Source organism: Echinops telfairi, unplaced genomic scaffold, assembly GCF_000313985.2.
Source record: "Echinops telfairi isolate 266 unplaced genomic scaffold, ASM31398v2 ScPeMD7_655;HRSCAF=1070, whole genome shotgun sequence".
In the NCBI taxonomy this organism is placed as follows: Eukaryota; Metazoa; Chordata; class Mammalia; order Afrosoricida; family Tenrecidae; genus Echinops; species Echinops telfairi.
In genome coordinates this window covers 31,102,217-31,124,425 of record NW_022104553.1, presented here as the reverse complement: position 1 = coordinate 31,124,425, position 22,209 = coordinate 31,102,217, and the positions used below count along the sequence as shown (strand labels likewise).

Here is a 22,209-nt window from a genome sequence, read left to right as displayed (position 1 = left end):
CATGGTAGTGGGAGCGGGGAGGAAACCTTTAGGAACTAGAGGAAGGTTGTATTTCTCATCATTGTTACATCGCACCCTGACTGGCTCATCTCCTCCCCGGCCCAGGACAGAAATCTTTATGGAGCAGAAAGCCTCATCTTTTCTTTTCTGCAACAGTTGGTAGGTTCAAACTCCTGACCTTGAGTTGGCAGCTCAACCTGTAACTCACATTAACACAAAGCTAAAACCAAAGTGCAATTGAGGTGATTCTGACAGGATAGAACTGCCCTGTGGGTTCCCAAGACTGACTGTTCTGGGAGTAGAAAGTCCTCTCACTCTCCAAGCAGCTGGTGGATTTAAACTGCTGACCTGGTAACCCAAGAAGTCACTAAAATGCAAAAACCAAACTCGATGCCATCAATTCCAACTCAGAGCGACCCTATAGGACTGGGTAGAAGTCCCCGTGTAGGGTTTTTAAGATGGGAGTAGAAAGCCTCCTCTTTTCTCCTGAGGCTGGTGGTTCTGCAGTTAGTAATCCAATGTGTTATCTGCCGGGCCACCAGGACTCCACAGTCAGGGTACATGTGCACACATGCCACATGCTATATGTGTCTAAGATTAATGATCCTAGCCTTGATCTTGGTGGTAGCAAACTACTGGAAAACTAAATGTTCATCAGTTGGTTCCGGGTTAAGGAAATGACCACAGAATCAGAGAACAGAATAAAATGCCATTGTGGTTCTGCTTGCTTTGGACCTGGCATCAGCAAAGGCCAGAAATGTGTCAGCGGAGAGAGGGGGAACCCCTTGATGACATCAGTGAACGCAGCAGCGTGCATCACAGTTCAAGGGCACCAGCAACTGTGAGGTTAGGGCAGGCCTGGGTGGCTCTCTTCGGTATCCATCAGGCTGCCAGAGTCAGATGACAACTGACAACGAGAGATGAGGAAATGCACTAGTTTGGAAGGACCTTCTGGTACATTCACACGGAAACAAACAGCATAGAAATCAGGAAATACAGAGTTTGTGGGAAGAAATGGACAAGATCACAAGGAATAGCGATGCACGTTTTGAAGCGCGGGTTTTGAAGCCCCCATTTATGTCGACTTTGGTGAAGACATTTAAAATCATAGCTTTGTGGATTTATATTTGCTTGTAGGTACCATCAGGGAGGTGAGGAAGGGCAGCCCAGTAAGTGTGGTTACCCATGGTGGTTGTGGCAGGTACTGGGGACCCTGCGTGCGTGTGTGTGTGTGTGTGTGTGTGTGTGTGTGTGTGTGTTTGTGAATAGCTAGATTTACCAAAGCACATAAAAATGCCAATGAGTGGGCAAATCAATGCCAGAAATTGCAGCAATTCTTGAAAACACCCTCGATCATGTAATACACTATGCTAGCCATGCAAAATGCTCCAGAAACCACAAAACCAACTTTCCACGAAAACCTGTTGCATCTGAGCTGAAGAGGAAGCACATTCTACACAATTCAAGCTCTCACTACCATCTTAGTAACAGCAGCAACACTTTATTCCCATCCTTGTTATTTGATCCCTTCTCCCAGGATCATGGACTCTTACATTGATCGGGTTTTCTTCAAGCTTTCACTTTACAAAAGCTTTTTGGTTTTTTGGGTGCAATTTCAAAAGCGATGCAGGAACAAGAATCTGGATCAATCGCCAACTCCAGGTGGGTGCAATGTTTTCTGTTTCCTCTCTGTTTTTCCCCTGGTGACTTCCTTTGCTCTCAGCCTGTCCCCAAAGTGCACTGCCTGAATCTCCCATCCTTGGGATTCCAAAAACAAAGCCAAGTGATTGGATTGGCAGACGACTCAGGGGCGGGGAGGGCTTCTTGAAGTCGGTCCATTACTTGACTAGCCTCTGTTGATGAACTTATCGCAACCTAGTTCTTCGATCAAGGGATTGATGACCTCAGAGGCGGTCAGAGCGATGGTAAACGTTAAAGGATCAAAATCCATCCTCCGAGCGTTTCGCAGATCACCAGCGGCGAACGCCGCTTGCCTCGCCCTTAGGGCCTCCGCGAACCGGCGGCGGCGGCGTCCTTCCAGCTCCTGCAACCGGCCAGGCCCAGCCCGGTAATTTTCCAGAAAGCGACGGAGGTACTGCTGGTAATTGACCCCCAAGAGGCGCAGAGGGTGGCGGAGGTGGAAGTGCGGCAGCGTGCCCGGCCCGTTCCTGGGTCTGGCCCTGGGTCTGCTCTCGGGACCCTCTTCCTCCGCCGGCTCCTGCATCAAGCCGGCCACCGCGGCCATCCGGCCTTCCCCGGCCATCTCCACCGGCCCTTCCCCGGCCATCTCCACCGGGCGTCCTCGGGCCTCAGCCAGCGGACCTTCCCGGGCGGGCTCCCGCCTCCCACCGCCTACCTCCGCCTGCGGAGCGTCGCTGTCGCCACCCGCTGCGTCCGCCAGCGGGGCACAGCCATCTGGGGGCAGTTGAGACATCTCGGACGTCGGGGTCAGCTCGGCCGCTGCCAGCAGAAAACGGCAACAACGGGACAGCGCGAAGGAGGCCGCGCGCGTTAAGTGGGTGCGTGCGCGTGCGTGCGTGCGCGCGCGCCCCCTCGCGTCCGTTGGGCGAGCGCGGTGCGAGCCTGAAAGCCCGGAGTTGGCGTCGGTTCTGAACGGGGCCAGGAGCGCGCTGAGACTCCAGGTGCCCCCTAGCGGCCGAAAGCGCTAACATCGGAAAACACCACTACTGAACGTCAGCCAAGGGCCAGATGCCATATTTTCCATCTGACCGTTTTGATGGTATCTTTTCTGGGTGGTACCGTGTCACCATACTTACTCAATCTGGGTGCTGAGCAAATCCCAGAAGCTGAATTATATGAACAAGAAAGTGGCCCCAGGATGGAAGATTCACTAATAGCCTCCCGTATGTAGATGGCACAACCTTGCTTGCTGAAAGCGTAGAAGTCTTGAAGCACGTACTGATGGATTAGTCTTCAAAATCCTCACCAGTGAACCAAGAATTATGATAAAAGGAGAAAAGAATGACGTTGTGGAGGACTTAATTTTACTTGGATCCACAATCACTGCCTATGGAAGAAGCAGCAGTCAAGAAATCAAACAATGACTACACTGGGCAAATCTTTAAACTTTTTGTGTGTGAATTAGGTGAAGGTTTATACAGCAGATCATAGTTTTACATTTAATAATTTATACACCTTCTGACTAAACTCATCCGTTGAATCCCCTCAGTGTAAGCTTCCTTATTCCACTTCCACTGTTTCCTTTTTCTGTTCTTTCTAAATAACCCTCTGAATTTTGACCTTGGGTAAATGCTGCCCTTTGATCTTAAATGGTCGAGTATTCTAACAAGGAGGTGAGTTTCCATCCAGACCTGAAGGGTACGGGCCATGATCTTGGGGGCCCACCAGTCTCCATCTGACCAGTCAGGCTGTTCTCCTCATTTTAGTTCTGTACCACAATGGTCTCCCACTCTATCCAGGACCTTCTAATGGAATCTTTTTCAGGGTAGCCAAGCAGCATCTAGTTTTTCTGGTCTCCGAGTTGTGGAGACTGGTGTTTGTGTGGCCTGTAAGTCCATTGGGCTAATTATTTCCACGTCTTTCCATTTTTTAAAAAACATTTTATTAGGGGCTCATACAACTGTTATCGCAATCCATACACACATCAATTGTGTAAAGCGCATTTGTACATCATTCTCAAAACATTTTCTCTCCACTTAAACCCCCGACATTAGGTCCTCATTTTTCCCCTCCCTCCCCGCTCCCACCTCCCTCATGAGCCCTTGATAGTTTATAAATTGGTATTTTGTCATATCTTGCCCTGTCCGACATCTCCCTTTACCCACTTTTCGGTTGTCTGTCCCCCAGGGAGGAGGTCACATATAGTTCCTTGTAATCGGTTCCCTCTCCTCTGGATGGAAAGAGACTGATAGTTGCACCCTAGATGGCTGTTTAAGACCCTCGTTATTACTCCCCAGTGTAGGGTATTGTGTTAGTCTGGGTAGACTAGAGAAACAAATTGATGGATACTCTGTGTATAAGAAATAGGTTTATATGTAAGAACAAATGAATATTGAGAAAACATCCCAGCCCAGTCCAGATCAAGTCCATAAGTCTGATAACAGCCCTTATGTCTGATACCAATCTATAAAGTCTTCCTCTGACTCACGAAATACATGCAATGATGCCAAATGCAGGAATATCACAGGCCAGTGGGTTGGAAGTCTTGTGGATCCAGTGGCATTGTAAGCATCTTAGCGCTGGCAGGGGTCTCCATGTGGCTTCTCCAGCTCAGGGCACTAATATAGTTCTGTTGTCTTGTCAGCTGCTGTGTCTCCCAGGGTGTGAGCAAAGAGAGAGTGTGTCTCCTGCCTCCAAGGAGGAAATACAGGAGTTCCCAGAATCCTCAGAAGGCCATGTCCACACAGAGGCCTCATTGGCTAGGACCCGATTGACAATCCTCTCAAGTCTCAAATTGACACCAGATTATGTAACTACCATAGATGTAGAACCCGGTCTTTGTGAACTAAGTTATACCAACTACCTTCATGTCCTGGTCAATGGCCAGGAATTCATTCCCTCAAGGTGCCTGCTTATGTCTAAGAAGTTCTTGAAACTTTGTTCCCTATATAGTTGCGGCAAAAGGAAATAGATATTGTGGGATACAGAAAGATTTTAACCCCAGGTTGTCACCTGCTTGCCAGCATATTGTGTGGTCAGCTGCTTAGAAGTTTTCTCTCTGAAGGCATCAGCCATCCAGAGCAATCAGACTATTGTCTGTCCCACCATAGGTGGGGTTCATACACTACTGATAAAGATAGTGATGGTTTCCCTGGAGAGCCCAGAGAAAGGGTCAAGCCCACTCAATGAGCAAGACCAAGGTTAGGATGCCATCCTGAATCTACGGTCCGCCCATCTTGTCACATGTGTACCCCTAATCCTTCCTCTTCCTATTGCGTGTGCATCCCTAGATCATCTCCCTGTATTGCCTATGGTACACCCCCTTCCTGTGACGTATGTGGTTACCTGTAATCAGGGTGACTTGCACACCTTTAAGTATATATAAGCCTTGGTTAGAAATATACTCCCCCCCCCCCCCCTGCCTCTCCTCCTGCTCTCTGCGTGGACCTGGCTGCTGAGATCATGGCCATGGTCTAGGAGGTGAGCATGCTACCATGAAATGTGTCTGACTCCTTTATTTTATCTTCTCTCCTACCTTCCCTATTCTATAATCTTTATATAATATCGCCATACAATTGTGCCTATGGATCCCCCCCCCCCCCCGATTGTCAGAGGCTAGTTACTCTGACAAAATAACCTCTGTCAAATATATATTTGTAGGTATATATTCCCACTGTCCTGCTACCATCTGTTTGGCCTGCTTGTCCAAGAATCTACTAGTAGTATGAGGGAGAAAACTCAAGTATTGTTTCTCAAGAAGACCTGTGTGTGTGTGTGTTCAAAATAACCCAATAAAGACAGGAAAATCGGTAGTGGGGTCCACCGAGAGAGTCACGAGGGGATGTTCTCAGGATGACGCCTGCACAGGGGAGATGGAAGGGGCCTAGGGCACAGGCTGGTCAGAGTCCGGGAAGGGCAGAGGTGCCATACGGTACCGTTTGGAGAACAGATTCAAGCGAGTATCTGAGGTGTTGGCATTTGGGGCAAAGTGCAACTGAACAGTCCACAGTCAGCTTGGATGGTGCAGGGAGTTCAAAATTAAGGCAAGAGGGCCCTGATGGAAGAGGTCAAACAGAAGAGGAAATGATGAACTCTTCAACCTTAAGAGGTTTCTGTGAAATGATTCACTACGCTGGTATGAACCGCTAGGCAGTGAAAAACATTTACATAAGCCAGAGGAAAATAAACGGACATAGATTTAATGAAGTTGTTCAGACTGGCCGGTGGGCCTTCTGGAAGTAATGCCTTCCTTGAGCACGTTTCCTAAGCGGAAATGGCGTAAAGCGAAGAAGCGAGCCATGGTCGTCAGCTTATATGGTACACTTTTCCCAGCTTTCTGGGAAAACCAACCCAACCCCATGCCAGAGGACACCAGCGAATACATACAACCTCACAAAAGCACAGGTTGACAGGCCGAGCACGCTTCCGGGGTGGGGCCTGGAGGCGCCACAAGGCTGATAGGCTGAGGCTGGCTTCCGGGGGCGGAGCCTGGAGGCGCCACGAGGCTGATAGGCCAAGCTTGGCTTCCGGGGGCGGGGCCTGGAGGCGCCACTTTGGCAGCTGCGCATGCGCTGATGGAGCCACAGGGGCAAAGCCACCCGGAAGCTAATTTTCGATGAAGCGACCACTCTCCTCAGATGTCTTCCAATGAGAGAAAGCAGGTACTCATGTAGGTGTCCTTGTTTTAGTGATTATTATTTTTTTGATGAAATTTTAAACTTGTGAATGAGGTGTGAAGGGTGTTTCACATTTCAGACCTTCGACTTTGGCCTTCAAGTTCTTTCAACCCCCTCATCCACATCCATTTCACAAATGTCGGACTTTGTGAACAGCAAAGCAGTCAGAAAGCCAACTTGCAGAACGCAGGGATGCCTGTGTACTGCATGGGGAGGTGGTAGGGCATCTAATCGAGGGATGGGGGCCACGAGTCTGACGTCATCACATGCCAAAATGACAGCGAGGACTGTAGGTTCGCTGGCTGGTTTAATTCATATTCGTGGGAGTTCATTAGGAGACCACGTGGGGCTGGGAACCGATTACAAGGAACTATATGTGACCTCCTCCAGGGGGACGGACAACAGAAAAGTGGGTGAAGGGAGACGTCGGACAGGGCAAGCTATGACAAAATAACAATTTATAAACTATCAAGGGCTCGTGAGGGAGTGGGGAGCGGGGAGGGAGGGGAAAATGAGGACCTAATGCCGGGGGTTTAAGTGGAGAGAAAATGCTTTGAGAATGATGAGGGCAATGAATGTACAAATGCGCTTTACACAATTGATGTGTGTATGGATTGTGATGAGTTTTATGAGCCCCTAATAAAATGATTTAAAAAAAAAAAAAAGGGAGACCCCGTGGGGCCAGGTTCAGAAGATCCAGTTACGTGGTTCAATAGGGACTGGGGTAGGTTGGGGGGAAAAGAGCTTCCCCAGTCTGAAAATGTGCCACTATCCATCAGGTTTTCAGCCAGCCCTCCGAGGTGGGCCGCCTGTTCTGTGAGGTCGCCGGATAGGGAGTTGTCCCTCCCTATGCGAAGGCGCCCCTACAGGAGGTTGCTGCAGAGAATCAGGCGATCCCCGCCAGCCATCAAGGCCAGAGAGCATACACCAATTCAGCCTTTGAGACAGGAAGCCAGTACACTTGGGAGGACCAGGGTAGGCTAGGTGACCTTAATTCAGCCAATCTAGGCCAGGTGACTGTAATTCAGCCAATGGGGTCAACCAGGACCATTGACCTCACCTCCCAGCGTAGAACCAGGAGCCCCATGCCCTCTTTTCCAGCTGCGGTTTCTCAGGCCTCAGGTTTCCACACATTTCGGGGTGAATGCTTTCTCTTGGGAAGCCAAGGACAGAGTTATTGGGCTGTGCAATAGACATAGGTGCGACAGGAAGGGGCCGAGCTAGGGGTGTACACACAATTGGAAGAGGAGGAACTAGGGATACACATGTGACAAGATGGGTGGACCCTAGATTCAAGATGGCAGCCTAACCTTGATCCTCATTGAGTTGGCTTGACCTTGTCTTTGGGCTCTCCTTCAGGGGTATAATCCACCATCCTTATCAGCAGGGAGTGGGTCCCACCTAGGGTGGGACAGATAATAGGGACTGATTGCTCTAGATGGTTGATACTCTATGGGAGATCACCTCTAAGCAGCTGACCTCCCAGTGTCTAATAGACATCATATAATATGGGGGGACAACCTGGGGAAAAACCTTTCTGTATCCCACAGTTATGTTCGAGCCCCTTAGTGCAGTCATTGTGTCAATCCATCTCTTCGAGGGTCTTCCTTTTTATTGTTGACCTTATGTTAAGTATGAGAGCCTTCACTAGGGACTGGCCTCTCCTGGTAACCTGTCCAAACCATGTGAGTGGAAGTCTTGCCATCCTCATTTCTAAGGAGCATTCTGGTTCTACTTCTTCCAAGACAGATCAAGAACCTTTAGAGTGGCAGAGCCTAAAGTCCTAGAACATTCGGTCTGAGTCCAGGGCTGGATAGAAACCAGGTTGGAAGTACCCAGTTACAAACATAATACTGGGTGATTCTTCCCTTGGTGTGTGTGTGTGTGTGTGTGTGTGTGTGTATAGAAGCCATCTTTAGTGTTTTTCTCACTGGCAGGTTGCCCTACCTGGTTTTTCCACCAACAGAGGTATAACCACTTTCTCAAAGACAGCTGCCCCACCTCCTTCCGCCAACCTCTGGGCTTGAATTTCCATTAAGGTTTACTGAGCACCCTTGTAGGGGTGTCTGTTGATTTGAGGTGACCAAGGAACATGGTTCTATGACAGGAACTGATTGTTTTTCTCCTTGTCTCCCCAACCTGAGAAGCTAACTCAAGCTGGGGTGAGGCCTTCTGTTGAAGTGGTTATTAAGACGTACAAATGAGGGGTTGATATGTGGATCGTGAGCAGTAGGCAGGCATACCACCTTGTTGCTTGGGAGATGGGATTAGATTATATGACCTGAGAGCAGATGCCTGCCTGTGGCTTGTTCCGGGGTCTTAAAGGCTTGTCCTAGCACAGGCAGCCATCTAAGTGAGGTGACTACTAAGTTCACAAGGAAGAAGTATCTCAGCCTGTGTGATACAAGGATTGTGAATAATGAAACCCAAGACTGGAGGAGGGAACAGTATCAGAGCTTAAATTAAATTTGCAGAAGGCTGTGGATGGCAGTGAAAACCCCAAGTCCATTTTTAGGGTCCCCACTTGGATGAAGCCTCCAGTAAATCCTCTCTGACTATTGACCAGTGATGTGAATAACCAAACCATCACACAGCGTGCCTTAGAAACTGGATGGATGCAGATGAAGTTAGGTTAAAATGTAATACCTTTGACCCATTTCAAATTTGTTCAAGTTTGTATTCTTTCCAGTTATCGTTTGCGCTGAAGTTTTTCTGTTTTGTTATTGTCGTTGAGGTTTTTTTTTACTTTTGCTTTTGTATTTGTTTTTCTGTTACCAGTTCTATTGGCACGTAATCCACCTATCACAATTCAATAGTTAATCATAACAAGAATTGTACCATCAATACCACAATGGATTTCAGAACGTCTTCTCTCCAATGATGAAATCACCTTGAAAATGAGTCGTGTAATCGCCGTCAGTGCCAGTGCTCACCCCCATCCCAGCTTCGTATGTTTTTCTTTATATGATATCCAGGACACGTAGATTTATAGAGCCAGTAGCCAGAGTAATAGTTTCTTGGCGTTATGGCAGAGAGACTGCAGGGAAATGGGGAGCTCACAATAATGAGTACAAGAAAGAAGAAATTGTTCTAAAGTTGATTATGACAATGATTGCATAACTCTTTTAAAAACGTTTTAAACTGTTGAGTTGTATGATGTTAATTATATGTCAATCGGAGAGTGTTAAAATGAAAGACGCTTTGAAATAAAAAGTCTGAGTATCTTTGATGGGTTGGGTTGGGCAAGCATTCAACTAGAGCAGCCGTTCTCAACCTGTGGGTCGTGACCCCTTTGGGGGTTGAAGGACCCTTTCACAGAGGTCGCCTGATTCATAACCGTAGCAAAATGACAGTGCTGAAGTAGCCACAAAACTAATTTTATGGCCGGGGGTCACCACAACGTGAGGAACTGTATGAAAGGGTCGTGGCATTAGGAAGGTTGAGAACCACTGAACTAGAGGAAGCCACTGCAGTAGAAAGGTCAGCTTTAGGAGAGGCGGGGGAGCAGGATTCTGAGCAGACCCCCTTCCCCCCGGGTCAGGGGAGGCAGTGATGGGCACTGGGGACAAGGCAGTGGAGTTGGGAGGGGGACGAGTTGGAAAGGCAACCATGAGTGACTGCTGTTCATCAGTGGGTTTGCCCTGGTTCTTGGTCTTGGACTAAGAGTCACTCTACAAGAAAGCCTGCCTTGCCCAGTATTTGAACCTAAGCTCCTCCGTTGTGAATGGTGGTTTCCCTGCTCTCGTGGATGCTGAACAAGGCATTGGGTGGGACAATTTTAGAATGCGCAGTCATCCTTCCGCACCTTGAACCGAGAAACAAACGCACTTTTCCCAATCTGGGCTTCCATCTTTCCAAGAGCGACATGGTACTGTCGCCCCTTCTTGGAGTCGTGTGTGACAAACTATGACTTCTCTTCCTGGCTTTCTTGATGGAGTGGAGGGTCAGTAAGTATTGGGGTCCAAGATGGTGAGCATACTGCCTCTGTGGGTTTGATGGTGGCAGCACAGACTCACACCTGGGCTCCACCAGTTTAGATCCAGCCCCCCCACCCCCCCCACACACAAATACCGCTACTCCGGCAGTTGGGGCAGGCCCAAACCCCAGTGCTCAATGCAGGCACCTCAACGTCCACCCCAACCCCTCTTTCTCTCACACTGCACATCGTGCCCGCTCGGCGACCCTTGGACTCCGCTTTCATTAAGCAACCATCAGTTGACCCCAACAAACCGCTTGCCGGTTCATTGCGGACACAGGCAGTTGTGTTTACTGCAGAATGTCTGGCTTCGAGTAAATGACCACTAGTTCTTGGCTTAGTCCACATGGCCGCCTCTTCCTGTAACTGATTTCTGACACACAAACGACATTTCTCAGAAGCCAGCGGTGAGTGGAGAAGTCAACTCTGTCTAGGAGACATCCTTGATTTTTCAGACTCTGTTCATAGCTTTGTGAGCAGGAGGGGTCAGAGCGAAACTGAAGCAGAGCCCCCATGGGGCTCACAGGCGCCGTGTGCAAAGGAAGTTCAAGCCCAGGAGAGCACAGTTAGCACAGGCAGGCTGTCGCCAGGGGCATATAGTGTTAACTCCCATGCCAGCCTTTGCTCTGAGTACTAATTAAGGGGAGGTTCTGCAAGCCATCTTTCCATCAATATTTCTGACATTTTTTTAAAAGCCTCTTGTGGTTGCCCAATATGAAGAATGTAATCATTGTGGCTGAGTTTTACGTGTCAGATTTATTGACTCAGTGAATTCTGCTGTATATATTTTCTTTTAAAAAATCATTTTATTAGGGACTCATACAACTCTTAATCACAATCCATGCATATATCAATTGTGTAAAGCACATTTGTACATTCATTGCCCTCATCATTCTCAAAACATTTGCTCTCCACTTAAGCCCCTGGCATCAGCTCCTCATTTTTTCCCCTCCCTCCCCGCGCCTTCCTCCCTCATGAACCCTTGATAATTTATAAATTATTATTTTGTCATATCTTGCACTGTCCGATGTCTCCCTTCACCCACTTTCCTGTTGTCCGTCCCCCAGGGAGGAGGTTATATGCAGATCCTTGTAATCGGTTCCCCTGTGTATATTTTCATCACAAGAAAAAGACCGCCTCTCAACACGATAGAAGAGCCATACATGGAAGAAATTGGGATACTATGTGAATAGGCTTATCCACAGGAGAAAGAAAAAATGTCAAGAGTCTGAAAGTACGTGCTGTCTCACTAGAAACGAGGAAACCACAAAACAACAACACTGATGCTTGCCACGTAATCAAGAGGACAGACAGTTGAATCATTGGCTATGGTCGTTGGTGATGACCTTCAAGTTGGCTAATGGAGTAAAAATCCACACGTATGTTTTGGAGGACCCTTTGCAGAATCAATCAATACTCAGAAGCTTCTAGAACCCTGTGGAGGCGGCAGGGCACATGTGTTGGTGTAAAAGAAAAATAGGGAAGCGATGCCACGCAAGGTTGAGACGAGGCTTGTTAATTCCTTAGTGCTGCACTTGAACTTTGCATGGAGCAACAGATTGTGTGGGAGGAGCCGCCCCAGTACACAGTACAGCCCACCACTCTCACGGAGATGGCATGGCAGGGCAGGGGTTCCCGAAGGGCTTCCTGCCTTCTTTCTCATCCTGGGGTCATGGAATATCAGCCTCCCACTCTGCTGCCTTTCCACCTTGGTGGTGGGACCTCTACTACCTGCTTAGACTGTCTACTACCTGGGCAGGTGCCAACGCACAACATCAGGCCAGAAAGGGGCAGGGCCACAGAGGCTGGTAGAACAAATGGCGCCCCATACACACACCAACGTGGCATCTGCTTCTGGATGGCTGGTGCTGCTTAGGCGTGAATGAGGTATAGCAATGTGCTCCGTCTCTTTCCATGGGATGGGTCCCCCCACCAGTCTTCCATCCTCTTCCCGCTGTCCACTCTTCCCCTCTAAACAAACAGAAATGCATTCTCTCCCAGTTAGGAGGCTACGAGACCCAAGTTCAGACAGCCAACTGGAGAATTCTTGCCCTGTGTCTTGGCCCTGTGTGGCAGCATCTGGAGACCCAGCGTCCTTTGCAGATCTCCATGTATCTTGACATCCATCTTTCCCCTGAATCTAGGATTGTCTCAGAGCAGGGACCCCAAGTCCAAAGCACACATCCACTAGGTCCTTCTCTATTTTTTCTCTGTCTTGCTGCAAGCTTAGTGTCCTGGATACAATATCTCATAGTGAGAGATATTGTATCATGTACCTACTGATCTGTGTCCTGGTGTTTCTTATAAATAAAATGGCATCAAGTCAATTCTGACTCGTAGGATTTCATGTGTCTCAGAGTATAACTAGGCTCTGTAGAATTTTCAATGGCTGTGACCTCTGGAAAGCACTCCAATACTTTCAGTACTCCTCAGGATGGAATAGTTTGGGCCAGTCAGGAACACCTTCCTGTTATAGGACGTGCCTTAATGCTCACTCCAATCACATTCTTCTGTTTTTTGAGCACAACTTGGGACACATATCAACTGAGATACTTTACACATCTTCCATGGGCTGTTTCTTCTAAGGAGTTGGGTGGATTTGAACAGCCAACCTTTAGATTAACAGCTGATCACAGAACACTTGGACCACCCAGGTTTCCTATAAAATCATTACCTTGTGTCCATAGTAGTTCACTTACCCTGACATACTTCTACTGTTTCTGTGGTGAATTCTTCATTCATTTGAAAGTGGAATCGGTTCCTCCTAGTTATTTTTTCAAAAAGACGGTGAGAATTGAGTCTACTTAATGAGCCTGCCCAGATCTCCAGACCATCACAATAGGAGATGTGATCTATCATTATAAACTTTTTCACCCAATTAGTAAAAAGATGATCGTATGGTTTAATTTTGCAAACCTTGACTAGCAGGGAGGTTAGGTATAGCTTCTGAGGTCTCTGACACATGTATTTCTTTTTAAAAAAAAATTTTTTATCATGAATTAGGTGAGAGTTTACAGAGCATATCATCGATTTTATATTCAACAATTCCTATGCATTTTGTTCCAACATTGTTTGCAGTTTCTTCAACTCGTGCAGTCAGCCTGGTCTTTATGATTTGGGTTTTCCTCCCATTCTTCCCTGGACCTTTTCACGGGATCACTTTCAGAGCAGTGAGTAGCGGTAGCCGGGCATCATCTAGTTCCTCTGGTCGGATTGGTCTAGAAGGGAGAATGCCTTAACTAGATATCTTTAGGGAAAATAATGTCTCCTTTTGGAGAAAACAGATGTTTAAATTATTTTTTGGTTTCACATTTAAAATAATACAAGGCAAAATTATTTGGATAGATTTTAAGGTAAGTATACAAAGATTATTGTATTAGCAACATGTATGTGTGTGTGTAATCCGAGAGAGATGACAAAGTGAAAACGTCGATAGATATTTGAAGACAGCAGAACAAGAGTGTATTTGTAACTACAAAGATGATAGGGAGCTAGCTAATAACTCAAAAAGGAAATGTTCTAAAATTGATTGTGGTAATGATTGTGCAACACTTCTTGATATGAGTGAACTATTGAATTGTAGGATATCACTCAATAAACCTGTTTATGAAAAAGAAAACAAAAAAGATGATGTCTGAGATAGTTTATTGTGCCAGCCTGGCCGATAAACACATGTGGGATTCATTGAAGGGCGGAGAGATAAATGACTCGGCGAGCCTCGCCTTTCTGGATCTCTTTGATCATCGGACCAGTGTGCGGCTGCCTTGCTTGTTCTGTTCCTCAATTTGCAAGCTACGCTGCCTGTGGGACACCTAGCCTGTGGACTGTGTCGCTGCAATTTGAGGTCCCTTTAAGACCTGCTTCGCCACACAACTGGAATTTACATCTCTTGAGCTGGGGACTGACTGTTGGTGACCTGGCTGACTGTTGGTGACCTGCCTCACTGTTGGTGCTGGTGCCTGGAAAATCTGCCAGTGTCTCACAACTCTCTAACACGTTTGAATTGTACTGAGCCATTTGTACTGTTTTGTCATTTAACTGTTTATTTCTTGTGTTATATATCTATCTGTATAACTGCTTTATAATTTAACTGTTTATTTCTTGTGTTATCTATCTATCTAAATACATATACATGTATATGTATATGTAATTATTGTATATATACATCAAATTATTAGCAATCTGGTTTTGTCTCTCTAGGACCTGTCTGAGGGGGATGTTTTCAGATATCAGTGGGTGTCTTGTAAGGGGCAGGGCCTCACTATGAAAATATCTACCCTATTAGAATCGATGCTTTGAACTGTAGTGCCGGAGAAGATTATTGAAAATACCATGGCCTGCGAATAGGACAAACTGAGCTGTCTTGGAAGAAGTATGGCCAGAGGGCTCTTTAGAGGCAAGGTTGGCAAGACTTTGTCATACATGTTTTGGGCATGTCAGGAGAGACCAGTCCCCGGAGAAGGCCTTCATGGTCAGGGCAGCGAGAAAGAGGCAGGCCCTCAACGAGATGGATCGACACAGCGGCTGCAACAGTGGGTCCAGGCAGAGGCATGACGGTGAGGAGGGCGCAGGAGCAGGCAGGGTGAGAGTTACTCTAGATGGACCTGACTGGATAGCACCGAACAGCAGCAGCAGCAGCAATACAGTGAACCCTCGCCACTTCGCTCTTCGACTTCCGCGGCTTCACTCTATTGTGGTTTTTGCGTAACAGTGCATGCTCTGTCATAACTGCCACTGATTGGTTCATACTGTACACGCTTCTGTCTGCATCGCTACGTATCGGAGCTACGTATCAGATGCATTTTTGCTTTTGTACAGTGTACTGTAATTGTTTGCGATTTTAAAGAAATTTTATCTAAGCCCTATGATGGCTCCTAAACGAGCTGCTTCTTCTAAGCCTTCTGACAATAAAAATAAGTGCCAGAGGAAGATGCTCACCATCCAGGAAAAGGTAAAACTTTTGGATATAAGGAATCCTACTTCGCGGAATTTCATTTATCACGGTAGGGTCTAGAACCGATTAACCGCGATAAACGAGGGTTCACTGTAATGGCATCCCACGCTCTCACAGTGCGCATGATCATAGATAGCACCTCCCAGAAGATGTGCTCTCCTCCTTCGTTTGCCCTAATAACAGTATCTCTCCAGTATTAACTGGGCTTGAGTCCTGCTGATAGGGAAGAGAACAAAGGCGGATTCTGGAATAAGAGGAAGACCATCCTGGAGGGGGAGCACAGTCCCAGAAGAAGGGAATCAGGTGACCAAAATGTCAAGGGCTGTCTCTGTAACGGAGAGATGGTTGAGTGTCTCAGGTCTCCTAAGGAGGGTGGGAGGGTTGTGGAAAGAACTATCACGGTAATTTAACAACTATTTTTTTTCCCACTTACTGTAAAGCACATCTGCGCATACCAGACAGGCCCAGGTGCTACTGCAGGATGCAGAGAGGAGCTGGCAACAATGTTGTCAGCAAAGGGGACTGGCATTTATGAGTCAAGATGAACTCGGCACCAGAGGGCGTGTGAACGCACTATCTTCTCAGCAATGCCCACGATCCCCTCCCGGATACTATGTTGCATTTCGCCTGGAGGCTTCTGGTCTCTGACTCCAATTAGCGGTGGTTCAAGGTCTCCCGTCATCTTCCGGGTTTGTTTCCAGCTCCTTTGAGCTAGCAGGGAGGAGACGGACACGTGTATCTCAGATGGCTGCTCCCAAGTACTTAAGACCCCGGACACTACTCCCCAAAACAGGATGTAGAACATCACGTGTCCCTCCAAGTCTGTGCCCCTTCCTGCCTCCCTATTCCCCACCCAACATCGGACTTTATGGATTAGAGCCTTGTTTTTCTCATCTCTCCATGCCTTTTGAAAATAGTCATTCCCCCAGTAAAATGGCTTAAAAAAAGAAAGAAGAAAGAAAATGGTCCTGTGGGTTGACAGAGCCCATCGGTTTTCCGTGGAACAATTCATACACGTCTTGTTTTCTGACGTGGCTTTCAATGTTTCCTCACTCTCTCCAAGTCCTCCCTGTGCTGACCCTCTCCCTCGACTTCTTCCCCACCCCTCTGCCTCCCTTGTTTGGTTGACGGAGGCCCAGGCCCGAATGACTTCTCACTCCTGTGCCGCTGCTCCCCTCTGGGCCTGCCTGCCCTTTGGCTGAGTTCCACGTGAGGCGTGAAGGGAGTCCGAGGGCCCACGTCTAGGGGACTCGTCTATTGGCAGGGGTCGTGAGTCCGTTCGGACCCATCGCAACCTTGTGCGCAGCAGAAGGAAACACCATCCTCACCGTGGTTTCAGCCACGGCGTCGGTCTGTCTCGTTAGGGCCATCCTCTTTGTAGCTGCCCCTCCGCTTTACCAAGCATGACGTCCTTCTCCAGGGCCCGGTCTCTCCTGACAACACGTCCCTGGTACGTGAGACGAAACCTTGCCATCCTTGCCCCAAGGAGTGCTCGGCGGTCCTTATTCCAAGACAGGGATCTCTGTCCTTTCGGCATCCCACTTTGAAAACTCCCCACCGGTACCGCGATTCAACGCGTGGATTCTTCTGCGGCCTTCTTTATTCAGTGTCCGACTTTCACATGTACGGATGCTGACTCAGAGCGACCCCACTGGCCAGGGTCGAGCCGGCCCTGTGGGTTTGCGAGATTGGAACTCTTCACGGGAGGAGAAAGCCCCGTCTCTCTCCTGAGGAGCGACTGGTGGTTTGAAACTGCTGGCCTTGTGGTGAGCACCCCAAAACCTAAATGCTGCACCATGGTTCTATTTGAACAGCTGGTGGTGTGTCCGAGTCCGCTCCAGAACAGCTGGTTTGAAACTGTGGGTCACCGGTTTGGATTTCGCTTCCTCTTAGAAGTTCTTCCGGCCGCTTGGTGTCTAGAAAGGAGCCCCTGGTGATGCAGCGGTTAAGTGCTCAGCAGCCAACTCCGGAGTGAGCAGCTTGGACACCACCAGCTGCCGGCGAGAGGTGACCGGCAGTCTCTCCTAACACCTGTGGATGCTTTTCCTGTAAAGATGAGTGTGACCCCTCTTAGCGGCACACAACGAAGATTTCTGCAGCATCCAACAGGGGGAGCCAGGCACCTCGTCACAATTGACTCCAATCTGCTCCCCTTTAACTTTCTAACTTGAACACCTGTTGTTGTTGTTGTCGTCAGACATGAACACCTGTTGTCGTTAGCTGCCGTTCAGTCGGCCTGGACTCACAACGACCCTATAGACAACAGAAGGAAATCCCGCCCACCCTCCGCTACCCTCACATTGTTGCAGCCGCTGTGGCAATCCATCTCTTCGCGGAACACCTGAGGGATTTCTATTCTAGAGCTCCTAAGCGGTATATAACACACGGCCTATAGTTGAAGTAGTATACGGTTTGACGTTTAAAAAAATTATTGTATCCATCTAAATCTCACGTGCTTCCATTGTTAAGCCGCTTTTGAAAAGGGTTGTACACACATTATCACAATCGGCCCTAGTGCTCCCGCCTCCGCCTCCACCCCAGCCCCCGCCCCCCTAGACCCAAGAAACCATTGAATCAGTTCTTGTCTCTGCATCCACTCCTACTGTGCTTCATAAACTGGGAAACCGTACAGAAACAAAATGAAGTAGAAAGAAAGCAATACCAATAAAATAATGGTTAAAGACAAAAATACAAAGAGCAAGAAGGAAAAGACCACCAGCCGTATTAAAATAAACCAGAGCAAGCATTTCTGTCATGGAACAAGCAAGAAATGGTTAAACCAAGGGCAAATTCAGGTTGGGTCTAGAGGGAGGTCATCTGACCAGGTTTCATTTTGTACTGTAGTCCTATCGAGTTTACAATAATCGCTGTCTGATGACAGTGTGAGATCTTGACAGATGTAGGTACCCGGAGTGGGAGAAAGATGAAGCTGTCTGCCCCCATCAAGATGCACAGTCTTGGAAACCCAGGAGGGCGGTCCTACTCTGCCCTACAAGGTCACTAACAACCGGAGTCGACCCAATGACATTGATCTGTTTTGGATATATGAATCTGGTTTTGGATATAATCATGAAACCAGGGCCATCAAGATCATGAACTTGAACATCAACCCCCCATTTCTTTTTTTTTTTATCGTTTTTTTTATTAGGGGCTCATACATACCCCCATTTCCTTATGCTCTTTGTAGCCCCTTCTCCCCTCCTAGCTGACTCGTCTCACCCCCCCCCCACTGCTTTCTGTACTTATAGTTAAGTCCACATTTTAAGAGTTTTGTGTAAGTAGAATCATACAAAATGCACTCTGTTGTTTATCTGGTTTCACTCAGTTCAAGGGTAAGTAAAAAAAAAAAAAAAAAGGCTCCCAAATCATAGAAACCGTCATGAAACAGAAATATCAAAATGGGAAGCTCTGTTGATGTGGCCGCCATCTAGATGTACATCTTTGAAGGCGGTGCTTCTGTCTCTCTAGCCCTTCCCGGGAGGAGGAATCCTGCGCTCCTCCTTGGATCGACGCCATGTCAATATGCCAGCTTTGAAAACCCGCAGGGACTCCATCGTGTTGCTCTGAAACATTCTTTGAGTTTTGGGAACAACCAGAACTCTGAAGGGATAAGATGAGGCCTACAGGGCGCGTGGGTGTCTCTCTTTCTCTCTCTCTACGTGTCTGTGTTAAGGGTTCCCAACGAAATTCTCACAGGGAGAAAAATTCCTCAGGGCAACGTTTCTAGCTTTTTTTTCTCACCAGAGAAGTTTTTAATTTTTTTTTTAAGTCTTCGATATAAGTCCTGTGTCGTTCAAGAAAATCTATCAAGCTAGCCCCTCTGGAACGTCCACGCAACAGTCACCACAGTCTTCTGGGCGGGAATTGAACTGGTCCAGCACATATCCTCTAGGAAGCCATTGGTTTGGTTGGAATCCTGATGGTGTTGTGGGCTGCTAACGGCAAGGTCTGCAGTTCGAAACCACCAGCCACTCCTTGGGAGAAAGATGAGGCTTTCTACTCCCATAAACATTTACCGTCTCAGAAACCCACAGAGGCAGTTCTACCCCGCCCTCTAAGGTTGCTCTGAGTCAGAAAGAATCCACTCGATGGCAGTGAGTTTGTTACAGAAGGAGCCTGCTGCCATCCACTGGTCACAGAGACACTGGGTGCTCGGCACGAACCGTGCATGCGTGGGCTGGAGCCCTAGTAACAATATTGTTTGATGATTATTTTGAGGTCCCGCTGTGTTGTTTCTTGTACTGCTGTTGGTTCTGAGTCATAAGGCCCCTTTGAGCAACAGAAGGGAGCGCTGCCTGGCCCGGCACCATCCTCACCGTCGTGCCTATGTTCTTAGACCTCCTTTTATTTCTGGCTAGTGTTCTGTTGCCTGAATGGATCACAGTCCATTGATTGGGTCACCTGCTGTTGGCTACTTGCGTGGTTTCCTGTTCAGGCAATTAAACCCAAGGCAGGTTTGTGGGTGACGAGTGCGGCTGCTAGCCACGAGGTCAGCAGTTTGAACCCATCAGGTGGTCTGAGAGACACAGATAAGGCTGTCTGCTCCCGTAAAGATTGACGACCTTGGAAAAAACCAAAAAATAGTGACAACCTTGGAAACCCAGAGGGGCAGTTCTACTCTGTCCAGGAGGGTTGCTGTGAGCCTGGATGGGCTCAATGGCAGTGACTGTGGTGCTGAACACCTGAGCAAAAGTCGTTGTGAGACGTACATTTCCTTTTCTCAGATAAATATTAACAAAATAGAAGGCTCATAGAACACGTGTATGTTCACTTTACCTTTTTTCACTTTCATTTTTAGATTTTACCTTTAAAAATCATTTTATTGGGGGATCTTACAGCTCTTATAATATTCCCCACATCAATTGTATCAAGCACATTTGTACATCTGTTGCCATCATCGTTTTCTAAACATTTGCTTTCTATTTGAGTATTTTACCTTTATAATAAATTGCCAAGCTATTTCTGCCATGTAGCCGCAGAGGGTTACATGCCACCAAAGGACGGGCCAGAGCAAGTCACTGGGTATGTCACTCTGCCAAGCGCTGGCCGTTCGGATGGGCAGTTGTGGTGGGTTTGGGTTTCTGTGCACATTTCTCTAATGACAGATGCAAGGAGCGCTGGCAGTTCCCTGTTTAAGCACTTGATAGCTCACCCAAAGGCTGCCGGTTCTAACCCAACCAGCAGCTCAGGCAGAGGAAACCTGTGGCCGAATCTTTGTCCCTTTGACTCGATACAAAAAAATCCGATGGGCCAGTTTTCATGAGTCAAAAAATCCAACAACAGTGACTAGCAATACTGAACATCTTTTCATGTGCTTAGTTGTCATCCCTCTATCTTAGTGAACGAGAGTCCTGGCCGCATAGTGGATACTCGGGCTGCTCACCACAAGGTCAGCAGTTCAAAACCACCAGCCCCTCTGAGGGAGAAAGAGGAGGCTTTCTACTCCCATAAAGAGTTATAGTCCAGGGAGGGAGGGGAAAAATGAGGACCTAATGTCGGGGGTTTAAGTGGAGAGAAAATGTTTTGAGAATGATGTACAAATGTGCTTTACACAATTGATGTGTGTATGGATTGCGGTAACAGTTGTATGAGCCCCTAATAAAATGTTTAAAAAGAAAAAAGAAAAATACAGGAACCATGGGGCATCATTTCGAGTAATTGGATGAATTCTTAATTTCTGTGGAAAAAAAAAAAGTTATAGTCTCAGAAACCAACAGGGGCAGTTCTGTACTGTCTTGTGGGGTCATTGTGTACTGGAATTGACTCGATGGCAGTGAGTTTGAGCTTTTTTGATAGCTTGGGGGAATGAAGTATCTGTCTAAATCTTTTGCCCCTTTGTGTTGGGTTATTCATGTATATATTTTGTTGTGGGTTTGGAGAAAGTTTACAGTCACATGGTTGTCCCACCTATACTTCATTTACATTTTGCTGGGCAGCATTTGGGGTTGTGCTCTCAGTGGCTTCCTCTCGGGGTTCATCTTCTCCGTTCATTCATTCTTCTTTCCTGCCGTCGGGGTTGGTGTTCTTTCGGGGCAGAAGCTGCCCGTTGGTTAGTCTGAGGAGGGTTAGTCCCTCACCAGAGCCACAGCTCACTTTATGGGCCCACCTGTTGTGTGGCTGCACGGTGGTCCCAGGACTGGCTCAGTTCCAGGTTTCAAGGTGTCATAGTCTCACAGTTCCCCCAAGTCCCTACTGGACCAGTAAGTCTGGTCATTTTGACTTTTGTTCTACATTTTCCTCCCATTCTGTCCGGGACCTTCTGTGGTTCCGATCAGCCAGGTTCTGGTCTCGGAGTAGTAGGGGCTGTGGTTTGTGTGGGCCGCAGTCCCTTGGACTAATCGCCTTCTTGAGTCTTGGATGTTCTTGGCTCTGTTCTGTGCTGAACACACAGAGAGCGCCGATAGCTGCATCTGAGCTGGCTGCTCACTAGCCATTAAGAACCCAGTTGACAGTAAGATGTACAACATTGTAGGATGTTGAGATAGTTAAAGTTTATTGTACCAACCTAGTCGATAAACACATGTGGAGTTCATTGAAGGGCGCAGAGATAAATGGCTAGGTTAGCCTCGCCTTTCTTGTTCTCAGGTCTCTTGCTTTCTGATGGTCGGACCAGGGTGCAGCTGCCTTAGCCAGTTCCCTGCTTCAGCTGGGAAGGCTCACTTCCTGCAAGACATCCCTGAGCAGAAGCCTCATAGACCAACCCCGATGCAGCCCCAGGTGTTGGAGCAGCCGTGTGGAGACCTCTGCCAGCACTGAGAATCTTACACATTCACTGATTCGGCTTTCCTCCTGCAGTCGGCATCATTGTGCGTGTTTTGTGAGATGGAGGAGGACTTTGTGGATTGGTGTCAGACATATGGGCCAATGTTGGACTTGTGGGCTTGGGCAGCACTGGGTTGGGATGTTTTCTTGATGTGCACTTACCCTTTATATAAAACTCTCTCTTATACATATGAGTTTCT

At 47.7% G+C, this 22,209-nt stretch overlaps 2 protein-coding genes across 2 annotated transcripts in view; one reads left to right on the top strand and one right to left on the bottom strand.

Moving 5' to 3' along the window:
- DLL3 (delta like canonical Notch ligand 3) overlaps nucleotides 1-22,209 on the top strand; it is a 61,555-nt gene that overhangs the window by 27,190 nt on the left and 12,156 nt on the right. The window contains exon 8 of the mRNA XM_030886359.1: nucleotides 6,584-6,606. Within this exon, the coding sequence (XP_030742219.1) occupies nucleotides 6,584-6,606 (23 nt within the window). The remainder of the gene's footprint in view (nucleotides 1-6,583; nucleotides 6,607-22,209) is intronic.
- Nucleotides 1,482-2,510, bottom strand: LOC105979329 (EP300-interacting inhibitor of differentiation 2). Its single transcript, XM_013006567.2, has one exon. The coding sequence runs from the start codon at nucleotides 2,432-2,434 to the stop codon at nucleotides 1,847-1,849; it is 588 nt and encodes a 195-aa protein (XP_012862021.1). The 5' UTR covers nucleotides 2,435-2,510; the 3' UTR covers nucleotides 1,482-1,846.

Bases quoted from the DNA above. Each gene is read 5' to 3' on its own strand.
- LOC105979329 (XM_013006567.2), bottom strand. From the start codon at position 2,434: ATGTCTCAACTGCCCCCAGATGGCTGTGCCCCGCTGGCGGACGCAGCG.